This window comes from Choloepus didactylus, chromosome 8, assembly GCF_015220235.1.
Source record: "Choloepus didactylus isolate mChoDid1 chromosome 8, mChoDid1.pri, whole genome shotgun sequence".
Lineage (NCBI taxonomy): Eukaryota > Metazoa > Chordata > Mammalia > Pilosa > Megalonychidae > Choloepus > Choloepus didactylus.
In genome coordinates this window covers 90,872,605-90,887,894 of record NC_051314.1, presented here as the reverse complement: position 1 = coordinate 90,887,894, position 15,290 = coordinate 90,872,605, and the positions used below count along the sequence as shown (strand labels likewise).

Genomic DNA, 15,290 nt, shown 5'->3' with positions numbered 1-15,290 from the left:
GGGAGACGCCACAGCAAAACTGTTAGCAATAACTGCACATGCTCAATTCAGTTTCTGTTGGGTGGACCACCTAAATGCAAAATGGACTTTTCTGGATTTACCTGTCTGGGTCTCCAGGGCAGGATACCCTAACAAGGAAGAAACCAGAGGCAGAAATGCATCTCAGAAAAAGTGGGGGAGGGGGGGACTGAACCGTAAGGTGGGATGGTTAGTCATGGAATGTGTAAGGAAAAGGGACACTGAGTGAGGGAGATAATTTAAATAAATCTTAGGAGCTGAGTAGAAAGTACTTCGTAAAAACAAATAGAACAGATCAAGATTCCCAAAAAAGTAATGGAGGAAAGGAAGTGTCATCCTGGAGGTGAAATAATTACCCAAAAAGTACAATCTTTAAAATTGTACTGCATATCCAGGGCAAGAATCAGGTGCAGAAGAACTGAGAAAATATCAACAGTGAAACATGGGCTAGTGTAAAGGTCCAGAATAAGTTGGACTAAGCATCAAAAAAGAAACTTAACACAAAGCCAATCAACAATAAAATCCTAGAATTTGGGATATTAAATACAGAATTTAGAACAACTAATCAAAGAAGTTTGACAAATCTCCTTAATCAATTCAAGGAGATGAAGGGAAATATGAATATAGAGCTAAAGGATATTAAGACAATGTGTGAGCATAAAGAAGAATTTGAAAGTTTATGAAGAAACATAACATGGGGATGAAAGGCACAATGATGGAGATTAAAAATACAGTACAGACATACAACAGCAGATTTGAAAAGGCAGAAGAAAGAATCAGTGAAGTAGAATACAGGACAATCGAAAGCATACTATCAGAAAAACAGAAAAAAGAATAGAAAAAATGGAGCAGTATCTCAGGGATAAAGAAGACAGCAGGAAGTCATCTTTGGTGCCCCAAAAGAAGAGATGGGAAAAGAAGAGAAGATATGGAAAAAGGGTCAGAAAGAATACTTGTGGAAATAATAGCTGAAAATTTACTGATTCTTCTGAAAGACATAAATATGCATGCCCGAGAAGTGCAAGGTAGTCCAAACAGAATAAATCTGAATAGACCCACCCTAACACACATGCTAATCAGAATGTCTCATGCCAAAGGTGGAGAATGCTGAAAGCAGCAAGAGAAAAGTGATGTGTCACATACAAGGGATCCTGAATACGACTTATTGCCAATTTTTCATCAAAACCTATGGAGGCAAAAAGGCAGTGATACCACATTTTTAAGGTACTGCAAGAGAAAAACTGCTGGCCAGCAATTTTTTTTTTTTTAATTTTATTTTGAAATAAATTCAAACTTGCAGGAACAGTTGCAAAGACAATACAAACCCCATACACAGAACTCCAGCATACCGGACTCCCCTCCCCACAATACCCCAATCCACTAATTTTAGTATCCTGTCACATCACCATTTCTTTCTTTCCCTCCCTCCCTCCCTCCCTATCATCCATCATCTATTGCTCTGTCTTCTGAACATATGATAGCAAGCTGCACACATCCTTGAAAAAACAATATAATTCACATATACATTTTCCATGTACAAGAACATTCTTTTATGCAGTCCCATTAAGCACAGCTGAGAAGTTCAAGAAATTCAACATTGATACAAAACTTATGTTCTATATTTCCTTTTTTTCTTTCTTTTGTCCCAACTGTGTCCCTTTGAGCCTCCTCTCCTCCATCCTCAGATCCCATCCAGGATCATCCTTGGCATTTAATTGTCATCATCTATTTAGACTTTTTTTTTTTTTTTTGTCCAATTGTGGAAACATATATACAGCCTAAATCTTCCCATTCCAACCCTTCGCTAGCATTCCATTAGTGGGATTAATCACATTTAGAATGTTGCAGTGCTATCATCTTCCCACCATCCATTACTAGAAATTTCCCTTCACCCCAAACAGAAACCCTACATTCATTTCTTAACTCCCAATTGCCCCTTCCCCCAATTCTCGTAACCCATACTCTACTTTTCATCTCTATGGTCATATTCTCTGATACTTTCTTTGTGTTTACCATGGGGCTTAAATTTAACCTCTTAAGTCTATAACAATCTTGTTTTTCTTTGATACCAACTTAACTTCAATAGGACACGTAAACTATGTTTCTATACTCCTCCATTCCCAACTTTATGTAGTTCTTGTCAAAAATTACATATTTTACATTGAGTCCAAAACCACTGATTTATCATTACACTTTATGTATTTTAGATCCTGTAGGAAGTAAATAGTGGAGTTATAAATCAAAAATACAGTAGTATTGGTATTTATATTTACCATGTGATCTTTACTGGAAATCTTTATTTCTTCATGTGGTTTCAGTCAATTGTTTAGTGTCCCTTCCGTTCAGCCTGCTCAGTTCCCTTTAGCATTTCTTATTGGACTGACCTACTGGTGATGAAGTCCCTCAGCTTTTGATTATCCAGGAATGTTTTCATCTCCTGCTCATTTTTACCCTCCAAGTTGTTTGTGAATTTTCTAAGCCTCTGATGGTTATTGACTTCTATTTGTATTCCATTGTGGTCAGAGAATGTGCTTTGAATAAATTCAATTTTTTAAAAAATTTATTGAGGCTTGTTTTATGTCCCAGCATATGGTCTATTCTGGAGAAAGATCCATGATCACTAGAGAAGAATGTGTGTCCTGGTGATTTGGGATGTAATGTTCTATATATGTCTGTTAAATTTCTCTATATCTCTCTCTCCTTTCTTTGTTTCTCTGTTGGTAGGGCTCCCTTTAGTATCTGAAGTAGGGCAGGTCTTTTATTAGCAAAATCTCTCAGCATTTGTTTGTGAAAAATTTAAACTCTCCCTCAAATTTTAAGGAGAGTTTTGCTGGATAAAGTATTCTTGGTTGGAAATTTTTCTCTCTTAGAATTTTAAATATGTCATGCCACTGCCTTCTCACCTCTGTGGTGGCTGCTGAGTAGTCACTATTTAGTCTTATGTTGTTTGCTTTGTATGTGGTGAATTGCTTTTCTCTTGCTGCTTTCAGAACTTGCTGCTTCTCTTCAGTATTTGACAGTCTGATCAGAATATGTCTTGGAGTGGGTTTATTTGGATTGATTCTATTTGGAGTTCACTGGGCATTTATGCTTTGTGTATTTATATTGTGTAGAAGGTTTGGGAAGTTTTCCCTAACAATTTCTTTGAACACTCTTTCTAGACCTTTACCCTTCCCTTCCCCTTCTGGGACACCAATGAATCTTAAATTTGGATGTTTTATTTTATCTGTCGTATCCCTGAGATCCATTTTTGTTTTTTCATTTTTCTTCCCCATTCTTTCTTTTGTTCTTTCATTTTCCATTCTGTGGTCCTCAAGGATGCTGAGTCATTGTTCAACTTCCTCTAATCTTCTATTATTAGTATCCAGGATCTTTTTAATTTGGCCAACAGTTTCTTTTATTTCCATAAGATCTTCTATTTTTTTTATTTACTCTTGCAGTTTCTTCTTTATGCTCTTCTAGGGTCTTCTTTATGTCCTTTATATCCTGTGCCATGCTCTTCTTCATGTCCTTTATGTCCTGTGCCATGCTCTTATTGTTTGACTTTAGTTCTTTGATTAATTGCACCAAGTACTATGTCTCTTCTGGTCTTTTGATTTGGGTGTTTGGGTTTGGGTTCTCCATGTCATCTGGTTTTATCATATGCTTTAAGATTTTCTGTTTTTTTTTGGCCTCTTGACATTTGCTTTACTTGATAGGGTTCTTTCTGGATATAAAAAGTAACAATCTCTAATTTTTCAGATCTACAACTTGGTGGTGTACACTTTCTCTAACTAGCCAGCAGATGGCGTCCACGAGTAACCTATTCCCCTCAAGTCAGTTCTCCCCAACTTTGTCTTTGTGGTGTGTGGGGTCTGATTCTTGTGGGGTTCAATTGGTGTACTAAGTTTGGGTGTATTGTTCGTGTTGTCCGCCCTGAATGTGGGGTGTGTGTCTGGGTGGTTAGGGAGGCAGGGCAGCTTTAATAATCAAACCTCCCAGGTGTTCCCGGAGATTTAAGGCTTGTTGCAAGAGTCTGAGCTTTCATTTCAGTCTTGCCACAGATTGTCGTTGCTGCTGACTCACAAGTCCTTGGTATTGGCGTAGGATCCCTGGGATTTCTGAGCGGGTCTCCCTTCCCAGCTGTGTTCTTCCAGGACCTCTGCTGAGGGAAGGCTGTGCCATGTCACAAGTGTGTGCCAGCCCTTCAGGGAATCCCTGGGCTGCCGGGCCATGCAGGGACATTCCCAACCTGCTGTAAAGATGGCTGTATTGGGTGTGTTAATTTCCCCCTTTTTGCACAGCTCCACCTTCCCAGCTCCAGGACAATTAGCTTGGGTGCACTAAAGGCCGATATTGTGGTGTGTGCACAGTGCTGTGGGAAGTACTCCCTGTCACTGTGGGACCTTTGGCACGCAGAGCGTGCCTCTGGGCTATAGCTCTGGCCCTGGGCAGGAGCATTCCCAGCCCACCGGGAGATGGCTGCAAGGGGCGTGATTTCTTTCTCCTTTTGGATCCCCTCTGCCCCCTGGCCCTGAGACAATCAGCAGTGAGCTGTCCTCCATGCCAGACACCAAGACGTTGGCACAGCACGCTCCTGCCGTGGTTCGCTGTGCGGTTCTCACCATTGTAACCGCAGCCGCTCCTGGGTGTTTTTTTTGTTTTTTTTTTTTTTTTGGAAAAGAACTAGTACATCTCCTAACACCAACCCATGGTTTCCCCACACTGCAGCGCAGCCGCCGGACTTTCAGCCAGCTCACTCACTCATTTCAGAATGCAGACTCGCAGTTTCACCAAGTGCACGGTCCCTGTGGATTTAGCAGACCTTGTCCAGCTGGTGCATTGCTGGAACTGGTGTTCTGGGTCACTTTCTGGCTTTTATCTAGTATTTTTCATGGAGGTGTTTTTTTTTGCCCTGTCTCACCTAGCAGCCTTTAGGTTCTCTCCAGCCAGCAATTCTTTTATCTTGTGAAATTGAGCTTCAAAAATGAGGGAGAGTTTAAAATATTCATAGGTAAAGAGAAACTGAGAGAGTTCCACAACAAAAGACCTGCTCTACAAGAATTAGTGAAAGGAGTTCTGTAGATTGAAAGGAAAAGACGGGAGAAAGTGGCTTGGAGTCGTGAAAAACTGAAGGTTTTCAGAAAGAGTAACTAAAAGGTTAAATGCAAAATTATACTACTGTGTCTTCATTACAACTCTATTCTTGAATTAGTATAAGAGTTCAAATGCAGCTGATCATGGAAAAGGGCATATTTTCTGATAATGGACGTTAAATATAAAATAGTCAAGTAGGCGAAAAACCACATGAAGAGTGGAAGCAGAGGGATATGAAAGCAGAAACTGTATGCTATTGAAGCTAAATTGGTATTTTTTCAAATTAGTAGGTTATAGATGTAGGCTACATAATATAATCCCCAGGGTAACCAAAAAGAAAATATTTAAAATATATACAGAAGTGAAAATAAGCAAGGGATCAATCAGATGCTTCACATAAGATCAGTTATACAGGAAAGGAGAGTGCATGCAAAACCACACATTTGTACTGAATTGGCAGAAAATGTTAGCTAGCCGTTTATAGTGATGCCAAATGTGGTGAAACATCATAATAAAAAAAACTGCTTTTTCAATTAAAAAAAAAAAGTTTGCAGTAAATGAAAAGAGAGGCCAAAAAAAAGGATATTACATATCAAAACCTAAGGACAAATTGGCTGGAGTAATTACTGTCTTTACAGTAATTACACTGGCTGTAAATGTATTAAATTCCCCTATCAAAAGACATATTGGCAGAATGGATTAAAAAAAAGTGTGATCTAACTTTATGTTGTTTACAGGAGACTCACCTTAGTCCCAAAGACACAAATAGGTTGAAAGTGGGAGGCTGGAAAAAGGTATTCCATGAAAATACTAACCAAAAAAGAGCAGGTAGCTATACTAATGCCAGGCAAAACAAACTTGAAGTCATAAGCTGTTGTAATTAAATTAGTCAACTAAATATTGAGTTGCCCTATGATCCAGCAATTCTGCTACTCAGTATATACCCAGAAGATCTGAAAGCAGGGACATAAAGACGTTTGCACACTGATGTTCGTAGCAGCATTATTCATAATTGCCCAAAGATGGAAACAATCTGAGTGTCTGCAGATGAGTGGATAAACAAAATGTGGTATATACATACGATGGAATATTGTGCAGCAGTAAGAAGGAATGAGGTCCTGAAGCATATGATAGCATGGATGAACCTTGAGGATATAATGCTAAGTGAAACAGTGAAACTTAGGCTAAGTGAAACTTATGCTAAGTCAGACACAAAAGGGCATACATGATTTCACTACTCACGAGAATATGTAAACTCAGAGTCTGAAAGCATAGAATATAGGGGATCTACAAATAGAATCTAGAGAAAGGGGAGTGGTTACCTAATATATACAGAATTTTTAACATGGTTGAACTTAAATGTTTGGAAATGGATAGGGGTGATGGTAGCTCGTTATTTGGATTGTAAGTAATAGTGCTGTATTGTAGGTGAATTTGGTTGAAAGCAGTTGTTTAGAGTCATGTATGTCACAAATTAACACTACAAATATAAATAAGTTCTTGCATAAACTAGTATAAATGTATGACACTTGTACAAAGAATAATAGAGTGGTATATGGAAGAAATTTACCTATTGCAAGCTATGGACTACATTTAACAGTATTACTTTAATACTCTTTCATCAACAGTAATAGGTGTACCACATAAAAACTAGGGGTTAATAATAGGGGGGAACAGGGATGTGGGGTGTTTGCAGTTTTCTTTTTTGGGGGGTCTATGTGATATTTTTCTTTTTGGAGCAACAAAAATGGTATAACCTTGAGTGTGATCATGATTGCACAACGAGGTGATGATACTGTGAGACATTGACTGTATACTTTGGATGGAATATATGGTATGTGAATATCTCAATAAAATCTTCAGGGAAAAAAAAACCTGATTAGAGAAACAAAGGAGTGCCTAAAGTTAAGAAAAATACAATTATGGCAAAAAAAAAAATGAGCTATCAAACCATGAAAAGACATGGAGCAACATTAAATGCATTTTGCTAAGTGAAAAGAGCCAGTCTGTAAAGGCTGCGTACTCTGATTCCAACTATATGACATTCTGGAAAAGGGAAAACTATAAAGACACTGAAAAGATTGGAATGGAAAGAAAGGGAAGGCATGAATTGATGGCACCAGGGAATTTTTAAGGCAGTGAAACTCTTCTGTATGGTACTATAACAGTAGATACAGGATACTAAGCATTTGTGAAAACCCATAGAACTGTACAACACAAAGAGTGAACCCTACTGTAAACTATGGACTTCAGCTAATAATAATATACCAATGTTGGTTCATCAGTTGTAACAAATGTACCACACTAATGCAAGATGTTAATAATTGGGGCAATTGTGTGGGTGGAGGAAAGAGACTCTGTACTTTCTGCTTTAAAAAATAAAGTCTATAATTAAAAAAAAAAAAGCTGTTATAAGAAACAAAAAACACTATAAATACAAGGGGCAATCCACCAAGAAGTAACAGTCATAAATATTTAGGAAACTAATCATGGTGCCGCAAAATACATGAGAGAAATCCTGCAAAACTGAAGGGATAGATAGGCAGACATCTCTATAATAATAGTTGGAGACTTCGGTACACCAGTGTGCTGGTTTGAATGTATTATGTCCCCCAGAAAAAGCCATATTCTTTGATGCAATCTTGTGGGGCAGACATATTAGTGGGGATTAAGTTGGAACGTTTGGATTAGGTTGTTTGCATGGAAATGCACCCACCCAACTGTAGGTGATAGCTCTGATGAGATAATTTCCATGGAGGTGTGACCCCACCCATGCAGGGTGGGCCTTGATCAGTGGAGCCATATAAATGAGCTGACAAACAGAAGGAACTCAGTGCAGCTGAGAGTGACATTTTGAAGAGGAGCTACAGCCGAGAGAGACACTTTGAAGAAAGCACAGGAGCTGCAGATGAGAGATAGTTTGAAGACGGCTGTTGAAAGCAGACTCTTGCTCTGGATAAGGTAAGAGAGGATAAATACCCCAAGTGCAACTAAGAGTGACATTTTTGAGGAAAGCAGCCTAGAGAGGAACGTCCTGGGAGAAAGCCATTTTGAAACCAGGACTTTGGAGCAGACACCAGCCAACGTACCTTCCCAGCTAACAGAGGTTTTCTGGACACCATTGGCCGTCCTCCTAGTGAAGGTACCTGATTGCTGATGTGTTACCTTGGACACTTTATGGCCTTAAGACTGTAACTATGTAACCAAATAAACCCCCTTTTATGAAAGCCAATCCATCTCTGGTGTTTTGCATTCTGGCAGCATTAACAAACTAGAACAACCAGTCTCACCAATAATTAGAACATCTAGACCAAAGATCAACAACGAAACAGAGAACTTGAATAATATGCTAAATGAACTAGACCTAAGATGCACATATCTAACATTGCACCCTAAAATAGCAGGATATACATTCTCAAGTGTGCATGGGTCGTTCTCCAGGATAGACCCAGGGTTGAGTCACAAAACATGTCTCAATAAATTTTAAAAGTTTGAAATCAGTGCATCTTCTCTGACCATAATGGAATGAAGCTTGAATCAATAACAGGCAGAGTACTGGAAAATCCACGAATCTATGGATGTTAAATAGCACGCTGTTAAACAATCATTGGGTCAAAGAAATTGCAAAGGAAACCAGTAAACATGTTGAGATAAACGGAAATGAGAATACAATATATCAAAACATATGGGATGCAGTGAAAGCAGTGCAGAGAAGGAAATTTATAGCCCTAAACGTTTATATAAAAAGAGAAGAGCTAAAATCAAAGACCTAACCACACACCTGGAAGAACATGGATGTAGAAGTCTTGTTCACTGAAAACTAAACCTAAAGCAAGTAGAATGAAAAGAAAAACAAAGACTAGTTCAGAAAGAAATTAAACTGAGAATTAAAAAAGAGAGAGAGAGCATTAACAAGACCAGAAGTTGTGTCTTGGAAAAGTTGATAAAATTGACATGGCTTTAGCTATACTGACAAAAGAAAAAGAAAAGATGCAAATAAATAAAATCAGAAATGAGAGGGGAGTCATTACTATTGACCCCACAGAAATAAAAAGAATCATAAGAGGATACCATGAACAACCATGTGTGAACAAGTTAGACAACCTGGGTGAATTGCACAAATTCCTAGAAACACAAACAGCCTACACTGACTCTAGAAGACATAGAAGATCTCAGCAGAACAAAAAGATTGAATCAGTCATCAAAAACTTCCCAGCATAGAAAAGCCCAGGGCCACATGGCTTCACAGGTGGTTTCTAACCATCATTCCAAGAAGAATTAAATCTAATCCTGCTTAACGTCTTCAAAAAAAATTGAACAGGAGGGAACACTACCTAACTCATTGTATGAGGCAAGCATCACCCTAATACCAAAGCCAGAAAAAAATACCATGAGAAAATTACAGAACAGTTTCTCTTATGAATATAGATGCAAAAAATCCTCAACAAAATACTTACAAATCAAATCCTATAGCACATTAAAAGATTTATAAACCCAGACCAGGTGGGATTTATCCCAGGTGTGTGAGTGGTTCAACACAAGGAAGTCAATTAATGTAGTACACCACATTAGCAAAATGAAGGGAAAAAAACCCATGATCATCTCAATTGACTTATAAAAGACATTTCGCCAAAGAGGATATACAAATGGCTAAAAAGTGCATGAAAATGTGCTCGGCATCACTCGCTGTGAGGGAGATGCAAATCAAAACCACAATGAGGTATCATGTCACACCTACTAGAATGGCCACTATTAAAAAACCAGAAAACTTCAAGTGTTGGGGAGCATGTGGAGAAATAGAAATACTGTTTCATTGTTGGTGGGAATGGAAAACAGTGAAGCCACTGTGGAATACAGTTTGGCAGTTCCTCAGAAAGTTTAGTATAGAATTACCATATGTTCTGGCAATCCCTCTTCTAGGTATATACCCAAAAGAATTGAAAGAAGGGATTCAGACAGATATTTGTACACCAATGTTCATAGTGCCATTATTCACAATTGCTGAAAGATGGATGCAACCCAAGTGTCCATCAACTGATGAATGGATAAACAAAATGTAGTGTGTACATCCATTGGAATATTATTCAGCCACAAAACATAATGAAGTCCTCATACATGAAACATCATGGATGAATCTTGAAGACATTATGCTGAGTGAAATAAGCCAGACAGAAAAGGACAGATATTTTGTGATCTCACTTTTGTGAAATAATCAGAATAAGCAAACTCATAGAGTTAGAATCCAGAATATAGGCTACCAGGGGCTGAGTTGAGGGTAGAGAATGGGGAGTTAATGCTTAATTGTACAGAATTTGTACTTAGGATTTTTGTAAAATTTTGGAAAAGGATATTGACGGTAGCACAATATTGTGAGCATAAACAACACTTAATTATATGTGTGAATGTGGTTAGAAGGGGAAATTTTAGATCATATATATGTTACTAGAATAAAAATTAAGATAACAGCACTATATATACAGTGAACCCTATAGTAAATGATATACTATAGTTAATATTGTAAGTATAAAATGTTCCTTCATGAATTATGACAAATGTACCACACTAATACAAGGTGTTAATAATAGGGTGGTATATGGGAAAAATATACCTAATGCAAAATATGGACTATAGGTAATAGTACAGTTTAATATTCTTACATCAATTGAAACAAAGCTGCCACACTAATATAAAGTGTCAACAATTGGGGGGCAAATGGGAACACTGTATTTTTTATCTGATTTTTCTATAAACCTTCAACTTTTATAATTAAAAATTTTTTAATGGTCTAAAAAATGACTAAAATATAAATGCAAATGTGTATTTATTTCTCTTAAATGTGCCATCATACCATACTAGTTATTTGAAGTTGCTTTTTACTATTACGTTTTCTATGACAATACGTCATCTTCAACAGCAGAAAAAAGAAAAAATTCAATTTACTATAGCATCTAAAGGAATGAAATACCTGGGCATGAATTTAAACATGATGTAGAAGTCTTGTTCACTGAAAACTACAAAACGTTGTAAGGCATTAAAGGAGACCTAAATAAATGGAACAATATCCTGTGTTCACGTATTCGAAGACTTAATTTTAAGATGTCAGTATTACCCAATCTGATTTACAGATTCCTTGCAGTCCCAATTAAAATTCCAGCAGTTTTTTTTCCATAAATGAAAAAGCCAGTTATCAAATTCACATGGAAAGGCAAGAGACCATAACCAATAATAGCTATATCAGAGTAATTTATAATTATATTATTGTACTTCATCACCATTATGTTACTGCAGACATTCTTAGAATTTTTTGGACTGTAGAGTTTTCTCAAATATTTAGTTTGAAAAATGAAGAAATTCCTTATGTACATAATTTTTTTCTTTTGTATGTTGTGACAGTAGATCTGCATTTGCATTCCATGTAGTTACTTTTGTATTTTTAATTATTATTTTTATCTAGTTTCTGAAATATTCTAAAGTGCTTCATCTAGAAGTTTTGAAACCCTAAACTGTTTCCTTTAAGCTATTTATTTCTTTGTTTTAAGATAAATAAATAAAATTTACACTTGGAATATTTGTCTCAGGACATAGCTGCCAAGGGGCAATTTGCCCCAGTTAAGATTAGGTATTTCGAAAAACATAACATTTTCTTTTATGTATATATTATGATTATATAATATATGTATTCTGCAAAGTTTTGTAATGTTTTCAAATAATTGTTCTACAGAAAATCTTGGTTACCTTGGGTTAGTCAAAGATTTCTTAGGCCACAAAAGCACGCACCATAAAAGAAAAAATAAATAATTGGACTTTTAAATATGTTTTTGTTTTTTTTATCTTTCTTAGATTATCTGCGTCAAAGTTATGGGCTATCTATGGACTTCAATTCGCCAAATGATTATAATAAATTGGTGCTTTCACTGTTATCTGGACTACCAAATGAAGTGGACTTTGCTATTAATGTATGCACTCTCCTATCAAATGAAAGCAAGCATGTCATGCAACTTGAAAAAGACCCTAAAATCATCACCTTATTACTTGCTAATGCTGGGGTATTTGATGACAGTAAGTTTTAAACTGAATATATTTTATAATTATCTTATGAAGGTTTTTAGTTAGATGTACATATTTAACACTTGTGAATATTATTCCAAAATACATTTTTAAGTAAAGAGAAAAATTGTTTTTAATTGTCAATATAATCAGCATTCTTTATTTTCTCTCAGTATATTAAATGTATTATTATTTAAGATAATGAAAGTTTGATTTTTAACCTTAAATATTTGGATAATGATTTAATCTCATTAGAGCTTTTGAAATAAATGCCTGGAATACATTTTCTCTTTAAAATATCTGTGTAAGCTAGATGTTATTGATATAAAATTTTTCTTGCTGCCCAACCCTCCCCCTATCCTGACCCCACTGTAACAGCTTTTGCCAGAAGTGTATCCTTTTAAAGGATGTTTTCACAGAAACTGAAATTATCATATGGGAAACAAAATAGCATGATGTAGGCAGTCTGAAAGAGAATTTCCTATTATATTTTACAGATTTGTGACTGTTTTTGTTTTTGTCTTTAAATAGCAAGGTGTTTGTGAATGAATTCATTTGTCTAAAATTTAGTTTGAGTCAAGTAGTGTATTTTTCAAACTTAATTTCTGGGGGATTATCAAAGGAGAATTTTTTGAAATCTGGCATGTAATTATTTCATATGAAGACAGTTTTGAAGTTAGTGAAAATAAAAGTGAAAATTAGTTTCTTGGTTACATGGGGGAGGAACCAAGATCATTACTTCTCATTTTCTATTTTAACTGTGAAATTTTTAAGTTTGTGAATTTTTATCTTACTTTCTTGTTCATTGATTCCTGATATTTAATTTTGTTCTTTTAAATACAACTTTTAGCATTTAATATAGAACGAAGTTGGAAATTATCTCACATTTCTTAAAAACCTTAAAATGAAATGTTTGGAAAGAATATATATTCTCAAACCATAAAATTTATTGACACCTTATAATCCATTTAAAAAGGATTACATGTGAATAACTTAAGTTATGTATATGATAGAAGTAATTGTACCAGTTTTTTGGTGCACTAAGCCATGGCCATTCTTGAGACCCAGTTTATAGTCCTGCTCTGTAAGCATTCTAATTATCTAAAAAGCCCAATTAATTATACAGTCTAACAATCTGAATCTTTAATAAATTAGCAAATGCTATTTAAGGAATGTTTCTGTCATTCCAACAGTCTTAAAAGCTTAGAGTTCTGGATTACATAGGAACTTTATGAAGACCCTATATAACAGTGGTTTTACATTGTGAAAATAATAGGTTTGATTTGGCTTAACTTTTGAGAGGTTTTGATTTATTATTTTAGAACATGGGGTTTTAGTTGATAGGTAAATGAAGTTGCTTCTTTTAAAAACAGTTAAAGGTTTATATGTTTTTTGTTTTTGAAGAAATATAACAAAAATTCCATGTGACAAAAAATTTAATTTTTCCGTCTTATACTTCCATGTAATATTTTTTCCCACTGAGGTTTTTCTTTATAGGATTTTGTAGGAAAAAGAAAAACTCTTGTCTCTAATGATGAGTGGGCTTCAGTTTTCTGATTAAGTTGCTACGTATATGTAAATTCAGTATTTTATAAAATGCTGCTTTATGCCATAACGGGTAATTTATATATTGAAATCTTTCATAGCAATTCTTTATATAATTTCCTCATGGCTTTCATATCAATATTAATATTCATTAATAAATGTGATTCATGTTAAAGTGTCTCTGGTTTTCACCCTTTTTAATATGTTTTCAATGAAAATTCTTATTCTAACCTAAGTACTCTACAAAATTTATTTTATTTTATTTTAACTTTTATATTAGGTATATACTTAAAGGAAATATTAAGATTACAAAGATTCAGTAACTCTTTTACAATGGAAAATATTTCCATTTGTTTTGTTTGTCACAACATGCCCAATAAGAAAGCTTAATTTTGCTTTTTAAGAGAGACTGAAGTTCATAAAAACTAGTTTTTCTGTTATCAATTGCCACCATATTGTTTTCTTTCTGCCTTTTAAAAGTAGTAGCTTTCATTACTGAATTCTTGATAGTTAATGAAGCATTTACCTAATTTTTAAAGTGGGTTACATGTTCACAATTTAGACATTTTTATCATTCTGCTTTACTATCTGTCTGGTCCCATAACTGACAAAATGACCTGGCAACACAAAAGAGCAGAAAATGATAAAGCTGTTTCCTTATCTTTTGGGGGATGGGGGGGTTGATGCCACGGGTGGGTGGGAAGTTGGGTGTTGTTGAGAAGAAGCTTTCAAAACTGAATGGTTTCACTTTTCCCCTAAAACAACTTACTGAGAAACACAAACAAATTTTTCTTAAAGAAGATTTCACATTGTGGGAAGTAGTTCCAAAGAATGCCATGCACTATATTATTTGAGGTACAAATTACACACTTATGTCAGAAATTAATATGAAGATTTTAAATTATAATTATCTGGCAGTGAAATATTAGTACATTAGTTTGACTTTTTCAATATTTTTCCCTACAAATGAAAACTAATACAGAGTAACTTCCTTACAGTACTTATTTCTTTTCTGTTACCTATTTAACTATTCTGAAAATGAGTTGTACACTTTTAGTTTTTAGAAACATAAAATTTTTTCTAACTCCTGTAATTTAAAAAATTACTTCAAAAGAGATTATCATGACTTACTGTATTTTACTGTAAAATAACTGTTAAATAGGATATCTTAAAATATAGTTTTAGTGTTTTTCCAAGCCTACTTATTATTAATGAATTAAATGAAAGACTTACTTCCATTTTACTGAATGTACTATTGATTCTTTTAGCTTTAGGATCCTTTTCTTCTGTATTTGGAGAAGAATGGAAAGAGAAGACTGATAGAGATTTTGTTAAGGTAATTCATATAAATTAAAATGTTGAACCATGGAGTTACATGTAGCCAAGGGTCAGAGTATCAGTGGTTGCTCTGTTTGTGCTCATGACGATATCTGTATTTGTATCTTTAGCATAATGTGTAGCGATGCCTCTTAATTGTGAATGAGTTGAGTAAAATATTTTTAGGATATTTAATAATAGAAATAAAGTTCTTATTTTATTATACATTGATTTCTGAGAACGATAAATCTAAAACAATAGCAGTAAATAGTGGATCCACCCTTTTG

The 15,290-nt window shown here is 35.1% G+C and overlaps 1 protein-coding gene across 1 annotated transcript in view; it reads left to right on the top strand.

Annotated features, from left to right (window-relative positions):
* ARID2 (AT-rich interaction domain 2) overlaps positions 1-15,290 on the top strand; it is a 283,049-nt gene that overhangs the window by 133,872 nt on the left and 133,887 nt on the right. Inside the window, exons 5-6 of the mRNA XM_037848145.1 lie at positions 11,935-12,153; positions 14,955-15,022. Of these exons, the coding sequence (XP_037704073.1) occupies positions 11,935-12,153; positions 14,955-15,022 (287 nt within the window). The remainder of the gene's footprint in view (positions 1-11,934; positions 12,154-14,954; positions 15,023-15,290) is intronic.